Source organism: Cucurbita maxima, unplaced genomic scaffold (genome assembly GCF_002738345.1).
Source record: "Cucurbita maxima cultivar Rimu unplaced genomic scaffold, Cmax_1.0 Cma_Scf00030, whole genome shotgun sequence".
Classification (NCBI taxonomy): domain Eukaryota; kingdom Viridiplantae; phylum Streptophyta; class Magnoliopsida; order Cucurbitales; family Cucurbitaceae; genus Cucurbita; species Cucurbita maxima.
Window position 1 is genome coordinate 197,134 of NW_019272046.1, and position 21,815 is coordinate 218,948.

At 38.0% G+C, this 21,815-nt stretch overlaps 1 protein-coding gene and 1 pseudogene across 1 annotated transcript; both read left to right on the forward strand.

The window, feature by feature from the left end:
* The first annotated feature begins 11,604 nt into the window (after window positions 1-11,604).
* On the forward strand, window positions 11,605-14,599 carry LOC111466001 (regulatory protein NPR5-like). Its single transcript, XM_023110530.1, has 2 exons — window positions 11,605-12,290; window positions 13,638-14,599. Exons 1-2 carry the CDS (start codon window positions 11,799-11,801, stop codon window positions 14,553-14,555), a joined length of 1,410 nt encoding a protein of 469 aa, XP_022966298.1. The 5' UTR covers window positions 11,605-11,798; the 3' UTR covers window positions 14,556-14,599.
* A 3,983-nt stretch (window positions 14,600-18,582) lies between these two features.
* On the forward strand, window positions 18,583-20,862 carry LOC111466161 (annotated as a pseudogene).
* Window positions 20,863-21,815: the final 953 nt, after the last annotated feature.

The window sequence follows — 21,815 nt, forward strand, 5'->3', positions numbered from 1 at the left end:
ACCGCTAGAAATTTGCAACTACATGGATGATATTTGCAATCATTCGAAGTAAAAGTAAGCTAAAATATTCAAAATCTTCCAAACAACGTAGTAAGTTGAGAGTTTGAGTTAATGTTTATGATTATGAGACTATTAGAGAGTTGTCAACTCGTCTCTAATAGTAGATTATCTCAATTAACATAGTATGTATATGAGTTGTGAGTTCGAATCATGAAGAGCTCGTGCCTCGTAGAATTATATGTACGATTTGAAACGATTGCAGGATAGTAAAGTAAAGAGCTAAATTATCCAAAAAGCTCGAATAACCTTAACGGCATTGGGGTAAGCTCAAAAGAGCTAAATGATAAGAACCCATGAATGAAATAAGCTTAGAAGAATTAGATCACGAGGAATGATGAACTTTGAGGAGGTGGTTTATAAGAACCATGCGACGGGCTCGATTGAACTAATAGAACCTAGTTGCTAGCTTTAGAAAACCTATGACTTCGACTATTATTTGATCTAGATTTGAATAACCTTCCACTCAAAACCATGGTTGGGAGCTGAAACTGTCCTTCCACTCTATCCCTTTCTACTCATAATCTAATCTTATTTCGGTACATAACCTAACCTTAACGTTTCATGAACATATCTTACTTCTATCGTTACATCACGTTTTGTACATTATTCTCGTATTCTATCTCAAATATCATTGAACAAATGGTCTTTACACGAGTTCAATCATACCGTAGGTACTATCATACAAGTCAAGCATGCTTGGCTTCTACTACATTGATATTGGCACTCTTTTAACAACCTACTTAAGATCATTGATACCCCAAAAGAAAAGGGCGAAGGTTATGGGCTTAGATGAATGATTTGTTGGGCCATGCAATTTTCCTTGTTTCTCCATAGCTTTTGATGGCCTACATGTCTGTAAATTGGAAAGTTGGATATGGATATTTCTATAATATCAAATAAATATCAATAAAAAAACCAATAGTTATAAATAAAGGGAAATTAATAAAAAAGAAATACCAAAGATGTATGGTAAATAAAGGGAAGTAGTTGAAAAAAATAGATGTCCCAAAAAAAGAACAGTGAAAAGAACAGAGGGGACAGAGGCAAAGAGAGGACAGTCAGTACACTGATATGACACGACAGCCCCACGCTTGTCCCTTCCCACTCAACCAAACCAAATATATATATACCTTTCATTTTGTTTTCATTTTATTTGGAAATTAATTAAATACGAGCATCCCCAACTTTTTCGGACTGATAAGTATTAAAGAGAACTCAAGCTCAATTTCTTTCGTCAACCGAACATAACTGTGATATCCTACATTGGTTGGGAAGAAAAACGGAACACTCTTTAAAATGTTATGAAAACCTATACGTTATAAAATCTTGAAAGAAAGTCCAAAGAAGACAAGATCTGCTAAACTTGTTAATTTCTTGAACTCTAGCCGTCTTACCTCTACTCTAAACAAAGTCATGATGATCGAACTTACCTTTACATAAGGTTAATATCTTTCAAATGCAACGTTGCATCTCATCTCGCCATCGTGATTCTCAACAACACGATTGATGCTTTATGATGTCATCTCAAGTCACGGGATGCCATTAGCCTTCTCTATTCACTCAAATATGTTTATCGAGAATCGACCCATGAGTCCACTTTTTCATTGGAACATCTCAGACACTCAATCATCCAATTACTATCGAAGCATGAACCCTCACGTGAGTCATTTATGATATCGTACCACAGTAAATTTGATTTAAGGAAAATAGTCTGTTTAGTAGAAGATGAGCTAGTGTGAGAACATGTCCAAAAGTGATGGAATGTGAACAGAAACATACATAGTGTATATGGTTTTAGTGTTTTGAAGGACTTTGATTTTGAATGGTACATTGGAAAGATTGCACAATAACAAATGTTTCCTTCTCTAGCTTGCCTTTGCTGTCTCACTCTTTCATCTCTCTTCTTTGTAGGAGATATGATAAGACTTTTAGCCAACTTAAAAGTGTATGTTTTTTTGGTAGGGTTCATATTTGCCTAAGCCTAATAGCAGACGATTAGACACGTGAAACATTTCTTATAAGGTGTGAAAATCTCTTTTTAGTAGATGCATTTTAAAACTTTGATAGGAAGCCTGAAAGGGAAGCTCGAAGAGGACAATATCTGTTAGGGTAGACTGAAGCCATTACAAATGGTAAGTCGGACACCGAGCGGTGTGCCAGCGAGAATGCTGGGCTTTTAAGAGTATGGATTGTGAGATCACACGTCTGTTTGAGAGGGGAACAAAACATTACCTATAAGGGTGTGGAAACCTCTTTAGTAGACGTGTTTTAAAACCTTGAAACCCAAAAGTGAATGCCCAAAAAAGACATCATCTTCTAGCGGTAGGCTTGGACTATTACAAATGATATCAGAGCTATACACTGGCCGGTACGCCATCGAGGATGCTAGGCTCCCAAGAGGTTAGAATGTGAGATCACACATTTGTTAGAGAGGGTAATGAAGCATTTCTTATAAGAGTGTAGAAGTCTCTCTCTAATATACGTGTTTTAAAGCCTTGAGATGAAGCCCGAAGAGAAAAACCAAAAAGGACAATATATGTTATCGGTAAGCTTAGACTGTTATACAAGAACGTTAGAACGTTTTGATAGTCTGTTGTTACAGCAAAAACGTTTTGATGTTTGTTTGTTGAAAAGGAGGATAACCATTTAGTTTTAATTTAGAACACAATCAAACCATGTCAAATAAACTTATACCCATGCATGTACATACCCACAATACATTACAAAGACAAAGACAAGACATACGTTGGACATCTCAAAGAAGCAGAGTTGTTGGTTTGGACATAAAATACAAAATGGGTCAGTGCCTAACTTCAGTTCCAAACAGTAAATAAATAAAAGAGAGGTTGAAAAGGCAAAAGGAATGAGAGAGACGTTGAAAGAAAGACAAGACATGTGAGTGTTCCTTTAACTTTCTCTTCATATTTTGAACCTCCCCCCACTCCTTTCTCTAACCCTTATCTTCTTCCATGTCGTATTATTGTCACGTGCATACTCTCAGTTTGCACGTGGGAATCAGTGCCTTCTGAAACTCTCTCATACACAACCAATTAATTGTTCACTGTTTCACTGTCCATCAATAGTGCTAATCTGTTGTGTATTTGTATGATTCTTCAATTCCTTTATTTCCTCTCTCTCCCGTTAAAGGGAAGAATGAATCATTCTTTATAATGTTGTGTAAACCTCTCTTGAGCACATGCATTTTAAAATCTTTGAGGGGAAGCTCGAAATGCTGTTAACAGTGGGGTTGACATGTTACAAATGGTATCAGAGCCAGACGGGTGGATACTGAGCGGTGTGCTAGCGAGGACGCTGGGCCACGAGAAGGGGTGGACTGTGAGATCCCACATCAATTGGATAGAGGAACGAGTATCATTAAGGACGTTGGGCCTCAAGGTGGGTGGACTGTGAGATCTCATATTGGTTGGGGAGAAGAACGAAACATTGTTTATTAGATGTGTTTTAAAAACATTGAGGGGAGTACAATATCTGTTAACAGAAAACTTTGACTGATTAAAACCCGAAAGAGAGTTTAAAAATGACAATATCTATTCGTAGTGGACTTGGATCGAATAGTATGAATATAAAGAAGAAAGAAAGGTAGGGTTTGAAAGTTGAAGAGCACTATCTGTGATGATCTGTTTATGGTGTAAGGGTTTTGGTAGGTCAATTCAAACACTCACCATTTACCTCTTCTCTTCCTTTTCTGACTGTCTTGTCATATCAACTATGAAATCATTAAACCATCACACGACTTCCCAATAACACCTCCCTACCCACTCTATAATTTCTCTCTCCCCTACCCATCTCCTATGTTGCTTTAAATCACTAACGATGATATAAAACAAGTTAAAATGGACGTAGTGGGCTTGGACTGTTACGAATGATATCAGAGTCAGACACTGGACAGTGTGCCAACAAGAACATTGGCCCTCCAAGGACGGTGGATTGTAAGATCTCACATTGGTTGGAGAGAAGAACAAAGCATTTTTTATAAGAGTTCGGAAATCTCTCCCTAACATATGCGTTTTAAAACCCTGAGGTTGATGATTACACGTAATTGGCCAAAGCAGACAACATCTGTTAGCGATGAGCTTGACCTATTACACCTTTAATTTAACTATCCCAATATTAATCTAAGCATAGTTTAATGATTGATCTGTATGTTCTTAACTCTCATATTAGTGGTTTGAACCTTCCACGATGCATATTAAAGCTATTGTATAAATATTATAAGAGACTCGAGAGATGATACAGTTGGGTTGAGTTGGAGGCGTCAACATACTTGAATTATGAACAACGGTTGGATTGAATTGTTCAATAGAGAATCAATATTACATAAAGTATACAATGTAATTACAGAATGTAATAGACTTTCAACTCAAATGTAATTATGAACAACTCGTTAAGGACCGACTTACATGTAATGATTATACTCACGACCATAACTTGTTTACCGTGTATGAGAGTGCAACTCTAAGTCTATAATAAAGTAACCTTGACTGATTAATTTTAAAACGATGGAACTTATAATCTACCGGTTTATAAAGTTTCCTTCCAATAACAAGAGTGCACTAGGCGAGTATGTTTATACTCACCAGATTCTACTTTTCATTTTTAGATGATCGTTGAGTATTGGTCAAGGTAGAGGAGGGTTCGGAAGCTGCACGATCACAAAGGAGGGTCATCCCAAAGCACCACGGTCTATGTTTCAAAGTCTCGAAAATCGGATCATGACATATATGTTCAATCAACACTATTCAAGCATCATAAGCCAATCTAGTTTGCCATTTTCTAAACAAGATTAAGGTAATTTGTTCATCAAACAGTTCAACAGGTATAAAAATGTTCTCAAGGTCAAAGATTCAAATCTCTTATTCATCCATTTTAATCAACGAAAAATAATCAATAGGTTCATAATCGAGTTCTTTTTTTTTTTTTTTTTCTTTTTTACAAAATATATTAGAAAAAAAAGTCAATGAATAATGGAGTGGATTTCTTCCAAAAATTTATATTTTTAACGGATTAAAAAAACCCTAATTTCTAATACCATTTATAATGTATAATGCCCACGACCCGAACCTGGATTTCGTATCCTTATTCGAATCTTGGGTACGAGACATTACATTTAGTTGCCCTAGCTGGTGACAAATTTTATAAGGATGTGGAAACCTCTCCCTAACAAAACGATTGCAATTTGGATTTTATAATCAGTGAGATCCTACATCGGTTGAAGAGGAAAACAAAGCATTTTAAAATCGTGAAGCTGACAGCTATACGTAACGGACGAAACGGACAATATCTACTAATAGTAGCCTCGAACTATTTGCCATATCTAAAGGACAAATGAAAATGCATTATTAGAGAAAGGGAATTAAAGGTGATGGGACGTATAGACGTTGCATCCTAAAATCTTAGTTGGGAAAGTTATGTTGGTCATATGTTCATGGCTTGCGTGAAGAATTAGGTCATAGCTGAGACCCCATTAATCCCCTTTCATGCACCTTCCCAAAGGGCCCCAAAACGTCTCTTCATTATAAATATACCAAATTAGTAGAGAATGAGGGGAAGAGCGATATGAAATAAGAGTTTTGTCGATCTGAGCATCTAAATTTTAGAGTCGATATTAGTAGGTAGTCAGACAATCATATTGTGACGAGCTCGTTGATTCGCTATGAGGTAGGGAGAGGAAGAGAGGGAACGAGGGAAAATGAGAAAGAATATGGTCGTTGGTTTTGGGTTTAAGGTTTCATTGAATGCATCAACGAGAAGCTACAATAGTACCTCAAATTTGTATATATCGTTGAGATCCCACATTAGTTGGATAGGAGAACGAATCATTTCTTATAAGAGTGTGGAAACTTCTTCCTAGTAGACACGTTTTAAAACCGTGAGGCTTATGGTGATACGTAACGGGGAAAAACGGACAATATCTGTTAGCGGTGGGTTTGGGCTGTTACAAATGGTATCACAGCCAGACATCGGGCAGTGTACTAGTGAGGACGTTGGTCCTCAAGGAGGTTGGATTGTGAGATCCCACATCGATTGGAGCGAGAAACGAAACATCTTTTATAAGGTTGTGAAAGTCTCTCATTTTGGTTATGATCTTGGTTCATTCATGTACTTTTCGTTTACTCGAGCATCACATGCCAACTAGTTTCCACCTTGGTTTGTTTCGTACTACATCCTACTAAGAGTGGTTCCTCTCAACCATCCATCTTTGTTTTGTCATAGAAAAGTCGATTTGGATCTCATTTTCTTATATAATCATTTACTTTTTCGTTAGATCTAAAATGATTTTATACGAATCATTTGATATATTTAGATTATTATTCATAATCGAATGAGAGAAAACGAAAGCTCATTTGCCAAATGCTAGATGATTCAAAAAGTAACTTAAAATTTCTTTCTTGGCTCTCGACATCAGTCCAATTCAATGAATTAATATCACTTCCATACTTCCTCGAGCCCCATGTATCATGCATCCCTCGACACATCGAGCTCGAAGACGACGTGACTTAGTCGTACGAGTTATCTCAATCGAAGTTGGCATTGTGAAATTGACATAAAAGACATGGGAAAGTATGGGAAAGTTGCATGGGATGTTTAGAGCATTGAAATCAAAGGGGGGTAATGAGGCTTAGAAAAGGAGGGCTGTCTATTACAGGACATGCAAGTGGAATCATTACACACATAAAAACAACGGGTCAGCCAAAACTATTGAGCTTTGAGCTACTGTTTTAGCACAGTACTATGTTTTTTTTTTTTTTTTTTTTGGCACTGTCTTTCTGTTCTTTATCGGCTTTCAATTTGGCTGTAGTAAGTAGCTGACTACATATGTGTGTATGTATAAATATATATGTATGTATTTGATGAATTTAAGTAATTAATTTAGGTATGGTTTGAGGACAATCTCGAAAACTTGAACGTTTGGACCGTTGAGCTATGTTTTAGTTGACTTTTAGTAGAAGTACGTGTACTTCTAAAGGATTTTCGAAAACAATGAATGGCCAAATTTACCCTCGTTCTCGGCTCAACGAGTCTAACGAGCCTGACTAGCCCAAATCAATCATATTAATATCTAGGCCTAATTTTTTAAAAATACATCAGAGCAATAATTGAAAGTAAAATTACGGTTTTACCCTTACCTGAAGCTCGACCATTACAATGATAACTTTATCAAATAATTTCTATTTCTAAAATTTGTCAATTACCCGACTTTTTTTTTTCAATCTCACTCTTTAACGTTTTCTCTCTATATAGTTTTACTCGGTGACGTTAACTTTCTTCTATCAAATATCAAATATTTTTCGCTCTTAAAAGTCAACATAAATAACTTAGACCATGTTATCTTATCAAAACCTAAGTCGTGACAGAATGGTATTAGACTAGTATCGATGTGGTTTGGGGACGAACCAATGACCCTCAATTGACCTAATCTAACCTCCACATGCCTAGGATTCAAAATCCAGATTCGATACTAGATGACCTTGACATTCTTCTGTATCTCCTGTGTCATAGTCACATTACCTACTTATCGTTTCTTAAGAGTGAAGACTATCTCCACATACAAACACGAGTCCTTTCAACATGTTTTGTCTTCACTCATATGCATCCTATGAAAATTCTCAAGAGATCACGCTCCAAGTAAAGCATGCTTAACCATGAAGTTTTTATAATGTAGCAACCGAAAAGAAATGTGCATCTTATTGACATAGGTCGTAACTTTCAATTCTTTTAAGTTTTTCTTAACCATCCTATCATTAGAAACGCTCTAATTTAGATGTAATATACATCTCATTTACTCTGAGTGTCACAACTTCATTCATTTTGTTAGCTTTAGGCCATTCATTATTTTAGAGAATATCGAGAAAATCTAAACCTAAAACGTCTTATAACAAGCATTTGATAGTGTAACTTCAAGCAAAAAGGTACAACCATAACATAGTAAAAAAAAATCATAACATAGTCAATGTGATGGACGGGTTGTTAATCAATCGATTAAGTTCTTTTCTATGACGCCCGAGACCCAAAATTCAGATCAGGTTTTAAAATTCAAATTCAACATCTGATGGCTCCGACATTTCGACAACATGGTCATTAACTCTTTCAACATGCTTTGTTTTTATCCACATGTTTTTTAGAAAAAATTTTAAGATAAATCCAAGAATTTCACCTCTGACTATGAAATACGAATGCCCCCGACTATCCCTGTTAATCATTACTCCGATCTCAAAGGCCAACAGAATAGGATCGAAATCCTATGATGTTATTCCATGCTACTAATGCATCCCAAGCGAGACTTGTTTTGAGAACTCTAATTTCTTCAAAGTAACAACGCCGGGGGCATGACTCGACCAATTAAGGTCAGGAGCGCATCTCCAACAGAAGGGACGAGTCAATCGGTGCTCACCATAGACAGACCGATCAACCCAATCCAAGGTTCAACTACGAACTTTTTCCTAACATAAAATTGTTTAAAGTAAAACACGCTTAAAACTTAAAATTTCTATAATAAAACTAGGTACTAAGGGTGATACACTTTGTATCTTGATCTATTCTTCGTGCCTAAGTAAATTATGATTAGTCTTATCACTTATAACAGAGGAAGTGGGAAACAGAATCTTATCATTGGCAATAAAAGTAAATAATATATGCTTTCTCCAACCGTCCCCATCAAAAATGCCATCTCTCCAGCCACCCAACGGCGGGGGCCGCCGTCATATGGTAGCCAGTCTCCGGAACTTCCGGCGGCTCAAATAAAGAATCGAACGCCAAAATCTGGGTCACAGCTCTGCGTTGTTACTGGTCTGTTTCCCACATGTGAACACAGTCGTTGCAGTTTATCATTACCGCCACAATTTTTTAACTCTAATATTGCCCTAAGATCTTGTCAATGAGATGTCAACCTTATCCACGTTAAATTTTAAGAGTAGTATCAACGTTTAAAAAAAAATCTTTTGTTATATATAGACGGAAATTATCTATCTACACCTCATAAATAATCTCTAAACGGGGTAATAGTGTTATTTTGAAAGTTTATGAATATTTTTTAAACATGGTACTAGGAGTGATTGACCCTTACCGCCTAACCGGATAGCAAACAGCTAATGCACTCCACTTATTGAACAGGGTTTTATGGTCGGCCCGCGACCCTTGGATATCGAAGGCGTCCTTGAGGTGATCTCGTAGTTCCTATGAGGTGGAGACGATGGGGTCGGTCCATGGATTTTTCTTCCTTTTGCCATATTTCGCTCAAAGGATTGAAGGGAGATAGTGCAACAAGTTGTTCGCAAGGGCCAACTTGATCCTCTTCCCCACGGATCCCAGATGAGGGAACTCTAAGAGAGTCGCCGACTCCAACTATCGTCCATGTATGATCCATATTAGATCCGACCAACTGTCCATCCTACCTCCTTTACGTTCTTGACAGCCCATCTTTATCTAAGCGGTTCTGTCCCTAACTAATGGTAAAACTGTTATTGAAATATACCCTCTTAGTGATAAACCTTTTTTTTTTTTTTTTTTTTTTTTTTTGCTTCCTTTTTAGGGTTTTAAGTTGATTCATTGTGTAATTTGGTCTATTCAAAGTCTCTAGGACTAAATTGTTTTGATAATCACTCATTGTTAATTAGTACTACTAATCACATTGTTAATCTTGATTATTCTCATACAATCATTTAGATAAAAAGGAGTGGAAATCAAGTCAATCGTCGTTGATAAAGGATACGTTTATCTGAGAACTGAGAAAACTCGTTTACTTTTCTCGATTCTAACTGACACAAAATCATAGTAAGCGTATGATTCCCCTATTGGTTAAATTTATGATATGTTATCTCAGAGGTTGATTGAACTATGAGCTGAACCAACCGTAAAAACTTCTCTTACTAACACCATTATCTCTACGGTTAATGAAGGATGCCAGTTTTATCATAACAACTCAATCGTGTAAGTGAAAAATGAATGAATAAATAAAAGATATTGTAACAGCCCAAACCCACCGCTGGTAGATATTGTCCACTTTGGCCTATTATGTATCGTAGTCAACCTCACCATGTTAAAACGCGTCTATTAGGGAGAAGTTTCCACACCCTTATAAAGAATGTTTTGTTCCACTCTCCAACCGATATGGATCTCACAATCCACTTCTTTAGGGTCCTAGCGTCCTCGCTAACTCATCTCCTAGTGCCTGGCTCTAGTACCTATCTGTCACGACCTGATTTTTGAAAGTTGGAAAAATCAAACCGTGACAAAAAGAAGAAAATGAAAGTAGTAAATAAAAATAAATAATTAAAAATGCTACTAAACTAGATTGGTTGGAGAGTGAAACAAAGCATTCTGAGTGTGAAAATATCTTCCTAACAGACAAGTTTTAAAACCGTGAGTTGACAATTACACATAATAAGAGTGTGAAAATCTCTCCCTAACATACACGTTTAAGACTATGAGTTGACAGTTACACATGCTAAACATTCTTTATAAGATTGTGAAAATGTCTCCATAGGAGAGACGTTTTAAAACCGTGAGCTGACAGTTACACATAATAAGCCTTCTTGATAAGAGTATGAAAACCTCTCCTTAACAAACGCATTTTAAAACCATGAGCTAACAGTTACACATAATAAACCTTTCTTATAAGAGTATAGAAATCTCTCATTAATAGACGCATTTTAAAACCATGAGCTAAGAGTTACACATAATAAGCATTACTTATAAGAGTGTGAAAATCTCTTTCTAAAAGACGCGTTTTAAAACCATGAGAGTTACACATAATAAGCTTTCTTTATAAGAGTATGAAAATCTCTCATTAACAGACGCGTTTTAAAATCATGAGCTAACAGTTACACATAATAAACCTTACTTATAAGAGTATGAAAATCTCTCATGAACAGACGCATTTTAAAACCATGTACTAAGAGTTACACATAATAAGCATTACTTATAAGAGTGTGAAAATCTCTCTCTAAACGACGCGTTTTAAAACCATGAGAGTTACACATAATAAGCCTTCTTTATAAGAATATGAAAATCTCTTATTAACAGACGCGTTTTAAAACCATGAGCTGACAGTTACACATAATAATTATGTTTTATAAGTGTATGAAAACCTCTTATTAACCGACGTTTTAAAACCATGAGCCGACAGTTACACATAATAATCATATTTTATAAGAGTGTGAAAATCTTTCACAGACAGACGCGTTTTAAAACTGTAAGCTAATAGTTATACATAACAATAATTGTTTATAAGAGTATGAAAATCTCTTTCTAATAGAGGTTTTAAAATCATGAGCAGATAGTTACACATAACAAGACATTATTTATAAGAGTGTGAAAATCTCTTTATAACAGAAGCTGTTTAAAATCATGAGTGACATAGTAGATTAAAGCAAACAATATTTGTTAGCTGGTGAACTTAGATTTGATTGTTACAATCTCTATCCCACATTAATTTATGCTACACCTGTCTTTGTTTTGAGTACCTCGGCGTCTCAGAATAGTCACTCTATTCATAACCATAATCATCTCTCTCCTCTTTCTCTCTCCTGTATGAACATGAACAGTTCTTCCTTGAAGAACAACAACAGATATTGATATCAATCATTTAAACTCACCAACTCCTTTTCTCTCTCCTTCAATCCATCAAACAAAAAAAAAAAAAAAAACAAAAAAAAAATTGAAAAATTCCCTCAACCCTAAACTCAAAAACCTCCTCCTTTCTTCTTCTTTGTTCAGCAATGACCTTTGAAGACTCCCTAAGATCTCTCTCCCTCGATTACCTTAACCTTCTCATCAACGGCCAAGCCTTCAGTGATGTCACCTTCAGCGTTGAGGGCCGCCTTGTCCACGCCCACCGCTGCATCCTCGCCGCTCGCAGCCTCTTCTTTAGGAAGTTCTTTTGCAGCTCTGACTCCTCTTGTGGGGCTGTTGTTGATTCTCGATGCGGTTCGGTTTTGGGTTCAAATTCTCGTGGCAGTGGGGCTAACACGCCTCCACCGCCACAGGGAGTGATCCCGGTGAATAGCGTTGGATATGAGGTGTTTCTGCTTCTCCTCCAGTTTTTGTATAGTGGGCAAGTTTCGATTTTGCCGCAGAAGCATGAGCCACGGCCGAATTGCGGCGAGCGAGGGTGTTGGCATACGCATTGCTCCTCCGCCGTTGATCTTGTTCTTGAAACTCTCGCTGCCGCTAGATCTTTTGGAGTTGAACAGCTCGCTTTGCTTACTCAGGTCCTATTTTTTTCTCTCATGAACTTCTTGTGGCTTTATCTGTTGACACTTTCTTTATTGCGTATTGGTTGAAAAAGGGACATTTTTTTATAAGTGTGTGGAAACCCCTCCCTAGAAGACGCGTTTTGTGAGGCTGACGGTGATATGTAACGGGTCAAAGCGAACAATATTTCCTGGCATTGGACTTGGGGTTATTACATATGGTATCAGAGCCCGTCACTGGATAATGTGTCATTGAGGACACTGGGTCTCCAAGGAGAGTAGATTGTGAGATCTCACATTGGTTGGAGAGGGGAATGAAACATTTTTTATAAGAGTGTGGAAACCTCTCTCTAACAGACGTGTTTTTAAATCGTGAGGCTAACGGTAATACGTAATAGGTAAAAGCTGACAATATTTGCTAGCAATGACTTTGGCCTGTTACAAATTTTATCAAAATCAGTCACCGTCCTGGGCCGAAGCCGCTGGATTGTAAGATTCCACGTTGGTTGGAGAGGGGAACAAAACATTTCTGATAAGAGTGTGAAAACTTCTCCCTAGCAGATGTATTTTGTGAGGCTGATGGCGATATGTAACAAGTTAAAGCAGACAATATTTGCTAGCATTGGACTTGGGTTGTTACATATGGTATCAGAGTCAGTCACCGTGCCAGTGAAGACACTGGCCCCCAAGGGAGGTGGATTGTGAGATCCCACATTGGTTAGAGGGGAAAAGAAACATTCCTTATAAGGGTATGAAAATCTCTCCTTAACCTATACATATCAAAATCGTGAGACGAACGACGATACGTAATAGGTCAAAGCGAATAATATTTGTTAGTAGTGGGTTTGGATTGTTGCAAATGGTATCAGAATCAGTCATCAGACGGTGTGCCAGCAAAAACCTGGATTGTGAGATTCCACGTTGGTTTGAGAGAAAACTTCTCCCTAATACGCACATTTTACAACTTTAAAGTTCACGGTGATATATAAAAAGCTAAACTTACTTACTGACAGTTGGCTTGTTACACTCTCTTTCTTTCCTAAATACGTTTCAATCTCTCTCTCAAATCCTGAGGAATGTTTAGTTTTTCTTTGGATTTCTCTCTCTGATCATTTGGTGGGTTTGGTGAGTTCTTGGGATTTGGACTGATTAAGTTGTTGGGGAGCTGATTATAGCAAAAAAGGAGGGATTTTTCTTAATGATTTCTATGTTTTTTTGAAAAAAAATATGTTTTTCTATTAATATCTTTTGAATCTAACAAGTTCTTGATACATTTAAGTCAATATTTTAAGCACTTTTAGTTGAAGATTAAAGAGAGTTAATTCATCATTAGATCATAATTTTGGTGTATTATGGAACAAACAGAAGCAATTGGTGAGCATGGTGGAGAAAGCTTCAATTGAAGATGTAATGAAAGTTCTAATTGCATCAAGAAAGCAAGACATGCACCATCTATGGACTACTTGTTCTCATGTAGTGGCAAAATCTGGCCTCCCAACCGAAGTTCTAGCGAAACACATTCCCCTCGACGTCGTCGCCAAAATCGAGGAGATTCGGCTCAAATCCTCCCTCACTCGTCGATCGTCGATGTCTCATCACCACCATCACCACCACCACCACCTCAGTGCGGCAGCCGACCTGGAGGAGCAAAAGATTCGTCGAATGCGAAGGGCATTGGACTCCTCAGACGTAGAGCTTGTCAAGCTAATGGTCATGGGCGAAGGTTTAAATCTCGACGAGGCGTTAGCATTGCACTACGCCGTCGAGAATTGCAGTAGAGAAGTTATGAAGGCCTTGCTCGAGCTCGGAGCAGCCGACGTGAACTACCCGGCTGGGCCAGCCGGGAAAACCCCGTTACACATTGCATCAGAGATGGTCTCCTCCGACATGGTGGCGGTCCTCCTTGACCACCATGCTGACCCGACGATCCGAACCATCAACGGAGTGACACCGCTCGACATACTCCGAACCCTAACCTCGGATTTCCTATTCAAAGGAGCTGTCCCAGGGATGACACACATAGAACCAAACAAGCTGAGGCTATGCTTGGAGTTGGTTCAATCAGCAGCACTTGTAATATCAAGAGAACAAGGGAACAACAACAATGCAAATGCTTCATCTTCAACAACAATATATCCACCAATGAGCGAAGATCACAGCAGCAGCAGCAATGGAAGCAATGGAAGATTGGTTTATCTTAATCTTGGAGCAAATTCTGGTTCAGCTCAAATGGGAGCTGAAGGAACTGATCCGACACTGTACCACAATTCCCATGATTACTGAACACTTAGCTCAAATTTTATTACAAATCTTTATTACATGTCCCATCATTTCATGCATTTATATATATATATATATTGGTTCTTCAATTCTTCAACTAAGAATGCTTGCAGCTATGGTGATTAAAACCCTAGCTACCAAGTTTGGGTTGTCCTATGTTTGAACCAATGGGTGTTACATGTTTTATCTGTCACCTATTGGAATGACACCCTGTCACTATAGTCAAATTTTACTGTCATACCACTTCCAAATAGATGACTATTTAACTCGTCATATAGCATAGATAGATAGTTCATTCAATGCCTATGTTCTTTTCCTATTTATGGACCAAAAATAATGATAATGATTACTTCCCCAATCCTATTCAATAAACATTTTTTTTTTCTATTTATCCTCAGCAAACATGTTTTGTTTGGATGAGGTTATTTATCAGTTATAAGAGTGAAGACTATCTCCACAGACTAATACGAATTTTTTCACCATGTTTTGTCCTCACTCACATGCATTATAAGAAAATTCATAAGAAGTCACCCAACATAAAATTGCAGTAAGTAAAGCACGCTTAAAAGGTTTTATGATTGAGTCACCAAAAATAAAGGTGCACATGGTAACTTTCAATTCTTTTAAGATTATCCTCACAAACAATTGCCACGGTCGTACTTCTTCAAATCATGCGACATTGTGATCTTGACACGCTCACGACAAGTCATAAGGGAGACTCAAGCCCTATTCACATTTTTCACCCTACTTTGTCGCTTCGTCGAACCTTAAACGAAGTTCGCCTTCACCAATCGAACATCATTTGTGCAGAATCAAAACTTATTCGGCCACACACGTCACCTACACATGTATGTTCCATCGTCTGCGACACAACGTCGCATCTCATCATCATCTCGATTTCCAACAACATAACCCATGCATCATAATGTCAACCTATATCTTGGGACAGCTCAGCCATCTTAACGTGCTTGAACACATCCATTGGGAACTAACCGATGTATCGATCATCTCATATATATATATTCAATGATTTGTTTTTGGTAAGTGAATAATTTATTTTGTGCAAGTTGATAGCACATGTGACTTTCCTTTAAACCCCTCTATCAACTAGAGATATGCAATATTGTTTGATGCACCAGTAGACCTATATGTACAATATATATATATATTCTTAGCCTTTTCCTCTTTTTTGTTAAATAATTATCATCAATGTTCAAATCAGTCACCCACATGATACACAATTACATGGTGTGTCCATAGCCTTTCAATCTCGTTCCAATACGTTTGACGTTACATGTTGAGTATTAGCACCAATCATCAAGTGACCTTATTGTTAGGGTCGGAAAATGCAATCACATGTAATATAGTTCATGATGGAACCTATTTTCAGTTTCAACAACTGAAAAACTAAGTTGGTAGATGAGAGAAATTTACGAGGGATCATTGACATACAGATTTATGACAGAATTTCAAGTTTAATAAGAACACCCTTATTGTTGCTCAGATCAACCGTAAACAGAGATGGTGAACTTCCTCATTGGTTGGAGAGGGGAAAACGAAACATTGCTTGTAAGAGTGTGGAGAACTCTCCCTAGTAGACGCGTTTTAAAACCATGAGTCTGATAGTGATATGTAACGACTCAAAAACGGACAATATCAACTAGCAGTAGTCTTGAGCTATTACAAATGGTAATAGAGTCAGACACGAGGCGGTGTGTCAGTGACAACGCTAGGCCCCTAAAGGGAGTGAATTGTGATATCTCACACTGTTTTGAGAAGGGAACGAAGTATTCGTTATACGAGTATGAAAACCTCTCCCAAGTAGATGCGTTTTAAAACTGTGAGGCTGACGACCATACTTAACGGCCCAAAGTAAATAATATCAACTAGTGGTGAGCTTGGACGGTTACAAATGATATTAAGCTAGACATCGAAGACGCTGGGCCTTAAGGGAGGTGGATTGTGAGATCTCACATTGGTTGGAGAGGTGAACGAAACATTCTTTATAAGGGTATAGAAACATTTCTCTAATAGACGCGTTTTAAAACCGTGAGGCTGACAACAATACATAACGGCCCAAAACAGACAATGTCAACTAGCGGTGGACTTGGGTTGTTACAAATAGTATTAGAGTCAGACACCAGGCGGGGTACTAGTGACTAGGCACCAAGGGAGGTGGATTGTGAGATCTCACATTGGTTGGAGAGAGAAATGAAGCATTTCTTATAAGAGTGTGAAAATCTCTTCATAGTAGACGCGTTTTAAAGCAGTAAGACTAATGACAATACGTAACGGCTAAAATAGACAATATCTGCTAGCAGTGAGATTGAGCTATTACAAACACCGCCCATCCCTATTCTCTCATATTTCTCATACACAACCCTACGTAATGTTTCATTTTCATGCCACTGACCAACACTAGCCTGTGCATTGCTCAATAGAATTGTAATCTTAAATCCTGCTACCACATAGATTTGGCAATCTCAATATAATTGTAAAAGCCTCTCTTAATCTTGTTGATCTACCCAAAAGATCATCAAAACCGGGCCCATGAGCACCATATCCTTCAATCATCCAAGTCCATGCCACAATATCTTTAGCCAACACTCAATTGAAACATTTTCTAGCACAAGGAATGCTTCCATGTCTTACAAACATGCTCACGAGAGATGTTTCAAAGTGAACATTATCAAATAGAGTTACAATGCGGAGAATGTCACAACCATACTATGAAGAGAGTAGGTTGTAACTTTCACGATGAGACAAGAAAAGTAGCGACCTTCAAATAGTGCTCATTCGACCATGGGAGAGCCAATATAGAAGAGTGTCATAATGCGATCGAGGAGGATGGTGCATCATCCAACACACTATATAATATGCACATTGAAGAGAAGACGAGTCATAAGCAAAATAGAGGCAATGAGTAGACTTGAGTGTCAGAGATAGGCTTGTTGAAGGGTGGGGTAGGGTCTCAGACCTTAACCTCGAAAGCCAAGATTCCATAGGAAATTTGGATGTGTTTCTGGAGTTAAGTTTATCCATATAAAATATGAAAACTCACTAAATTTGGTGTTAATCGGACAACAGATGGACGCTCCACGTCATCGCATGTTCGTTCGCCAAAATCAGGTCTACACCCGCGAGATTGGAAATGTCTCAAAATGTACCGTAAGGGATGCTTGGTGTCAGCTCCCCACCCACTCTTGGGCCCTGTAGCCTACGCAAGCTATCCTGTGGCACATGCGTGTGTCACAGTGAGGGCGAGTGTTACAAGACGTGTCTCAGGCAACTTCCTTTGATGAGTCTTTCAAGGGTAGTGTCTCATGCCAACATTGTGCCTCAACCCATGTGTGGAGGTTGGATCATACACTCGCTATATGGTACGAAGTTTATAAATGATGACATAGACATAGGAGGGTCCAATGCCTCGATAGGACCCGTATGAATGTTCGTTCAGGATGTCTGGATATTATGAATGACACGTGAGTCTATTTTCGATGGCATGACTAAGTGAGCTGTGATGGCCGACAACACCCTATGACTTGGGATGACATCAAGACATGTGGGTCATATTAACAAGAAAGTAAGATGACTTGAGATGCGATAGTACACATGAAAAACTTTGGCTCTGAGTAGAGGCAAAGTCGAGCTGAATGACTTAGTCTAGTGTTGACAAGTTGGTTGGGTCGTAGAAGATTGAACATGCATGCACAGCTAATGTGTGTGGCTGAACAAACATGGATTCCACACAAATTATACTCCGTGAGTGAAGACAAACCTCACCTAAGTCCAACATTTGGAAACTTTTACGAGATTTGAAAATCTTCCTCGACCACTTAAGACTAAGGCTCTCCTCAGACTATTAAAAAAAATACTCCAAAAGTTTGAGTCTAAAAAGAGAGAAATTTAATAATATATTTTAGTTAAATCATATTTAAAATATCTAAATCTGAAAAAAAAAATAATTAAAATTATTTGGAATTTAAAAGTATATATATATTTATTAATACTCTCTTGGATTCTGATTTAAATTTCTGTTCTTCAACCTCTCTATCTGAGGGGGAAAACTCACAGAAAAGAGGAAGGAATTCCTCGAAACATGGCCAGAATCTTCTCTTTCAGAGTCCTCGCCTCGGTCGCGTTCTTCATCGTCGTCTTTCTCTCGATCATCTCTTTCTGTACTCACACTGTCAATCTCCCCCTTTCGGTAACTGCTCTACTCATTGTCCTCATGAATTTTTTGTTCTTGCTTACTGAGAAACGTAATTAATGTCTGTGTTATGTTTTTTTTTAATCACTAGACTTGGAAATCGGAGTGTTTTGGATCCGGCACTGATTGATGTTTAGTCCGAATTCGGAATTCTGCTTGCAATTGATTAGTTTTTATGAATGCGTTTGATTTTCGGATATTTGGATTTATTGTGTTGTTTATTTGTTATTTGCTTTTGTTGAAGTTCGTCGGAGTATGATTTTAGTTATATAGTTTATTTGTTGTATGTAATTAGGGTTCTGGTTCTGGTACTGGCTCTCATCGGATCAACTACGTGAGAAGATCTCCATTGGATGTGGAATCGGATCCTCTTAAACCGCGGCTGGATCGGATCCTGAAGCAAGCAGATGACAATCGCAATTTGCTTCACGCCTATTCATCTTATGCTCGAAGGCTTAAGCTTCAGTACTCAAAGCTCGTTAGGGTCTGCACGGATGTTGCTCAGAACTATACAGATCTCAATAGTAAACCTGCTTACAGTAGTCTTTTTGAGCGTGGAACCTCTTCTTTAGATGAGGCTCTGCTTCGTCAATTTGAGAAGGAGGTGAAAGAGCGAATCAAAGTCACCAGACAAGTGATTTCTGAAGCGAAAGAGTCATTCGACAATCAACTTAAGATCCAGAACTTGAAGGATAACATTTTTGCAGTGAATGAACAGTTGACGAAGGCGAAGAAACAAGGAGCTTTCTCGAGTTTGATTGCTGCCAAGTCTCTTCCAAAGAGTTTGCATTGCATTGCAATGAGGTTGATGGAAGAGAGAATTGCAAATCCTGGAAAATATTCAGATGTAGGAAAGCCAGTACCACCCGAAATAGAGGATCCAGAGCTGTATCATTATGCCATATTCTCGGATAATGTTGTTGCTGCGTCGGTGGTAGTTAACTCTGCTGTGAAGAACGCCAAAGAGCCATGGAAGCATGTGTTTCATGTTGTCACTGACAAAATGAATCTTGGGGCAATGCAAGTTATGTTCAAATTGAAGGACTACAATGGCGCTCACATTGAAGTCAAGGCAGTGGAGGATTACAAGTTCTTGAATTCTTCTTATGTTCCAGTGCTTCGCCAATTAGAGTCTGCAAATTTACAGAGGTTTTACTTCGAGAGCAGCGTTGAGAATGCAACGAACCATGATATATTCTGATGATAGGTGAAAGGAATGAAAAAAAGAAATTTCTTTGAACCATCTGCGGTTTTACTTGCCTGAGATGTATCCAAAACTACACAGAATTTTGTTTTTAGATGATGACATAGTGGTGCAGAAGGACTTGACTGGCCTGTGGAAGATTGATATGAATGGAAAAGTAAATGGTGCAGTGGAGACATGTTTTGGCTCGTTCCATAGGTTTGCACAGTACATGAACTTCTCACATCCGTTAATCAAAGAGAAGTTCGATCCCAAGGCATGTGCGTGGGCTTACGGGATGAACTTCTTCGATTTGGACGCATGGAGAAGGGAAAACTGCACAGAAGATTATCACTATTGGCAGAATATGGTAAGTTTTTTTGACAAAATGGGACAGACCCATTTCAAGTTTCTGACTTAAACTCACAATTAGGGTACACTGATTATTGATTATGGTATGTGCAGAATGAGAATCGAACATTGTGGAAACTGGGGACATTGCCTCCTGGTTTGATCACATTTTACTCGACGACGAAGCCACTGGACAAGACGTGGCATGTTCTCGGACTGGGTTACAATCCCAGCATTAGCAAGGAAGAGATTGAAAATGCTGCAGTTGTGCACTTCAATGGGACATGAAGCCATGGTTAGACATTGCTATCTCCCAGTTTAAGCCATATTGGACAAAGTATGTGGTTTATGACTTGGAGTTTGTTCAATCCTGCAACCTTGGGCTTTAGAATCAATGATCCGTAGAGTAGTTAGTAGTTTTATAGGAGGAGATATTTGGCTGCTGCTAACATTTAGCTCTGCTTTTGAGTAGAGTCTTTCAAACATTATTTTTTTATTCTTTTCTACTTGCTTGATAGGAATATTTTTGGTTGAAGTAATTATTATGTAAATTTTGTTTTGTGGTCCTCATTAGTTTCATGTGAATAATTCAAGTAGATCTCACATCTCATATCTCCTTTAAGAATCAAATATTGTATATTTAGATATAGAGGTAAACATTAAAAATCAAAATTAATTTGGTAATTCAAATGAATTGAACACACCCACTCATTATAAATAAAACTCAAAAGTCTAACCTACTAAGCTCGTCCTTCCCTGACGACCTTGGTTCCATTTGGAACAGGGTGTTGCCATGTTTGAGTGAAACAGAATTTAATGACATCCTTCATTCTACAGCTGCAACCAACACAGCCTCCATCGGGTTGAAGATGAAGATGAAGATGATGAAGATGAAGAAAGCAAGTGCAGTCTGTGTGAAGCACATTTCAACAAACAGGTAAGGAGCATGAAATGGAGTGGAAACTATCCACGGTTCCCATAACTCTGCATCTTATCTCAATCGGGAAAATTGATTTAACGCAGCAACTCAAAACATAAATTCATCCCAAAACTTCACCTCCAAACCACCCAAATCCCTACGATTTCCCGCACAAAACAAAGGGTTTCTTTCCATCATAGCCCACATTTCAGATTCAAAAAGCAAAAAGAAAAAACGAATACACATAAAAAAGAAGGATTTTTAATCTGTTAGACCGCCATGCGACCATCCCAGGTCGGGCAAAGCCACCCGAGAACAACCATCTACAGCCGCAGGACAAAGAGTCGCACAGCAGTGGGTCATCCACCAGATGTTGGTTCTTGTCTCCTTTGAACTCAAGGAGATATTTGACATGACTGACTTTTTGACTTGGACCAAATCAGCAGCTATAAATACCCATCAAATCAGCTAATTTAGTTTAGAGATACTCAATTGCACACTAATAATATATCTTTTTATTATTATATTTGCTCGCAGTATTTCATTTTATTTTTTAGATTATTTTTCTGATTCTGAAAAAGCTTGAATTTGTTCCCTAAA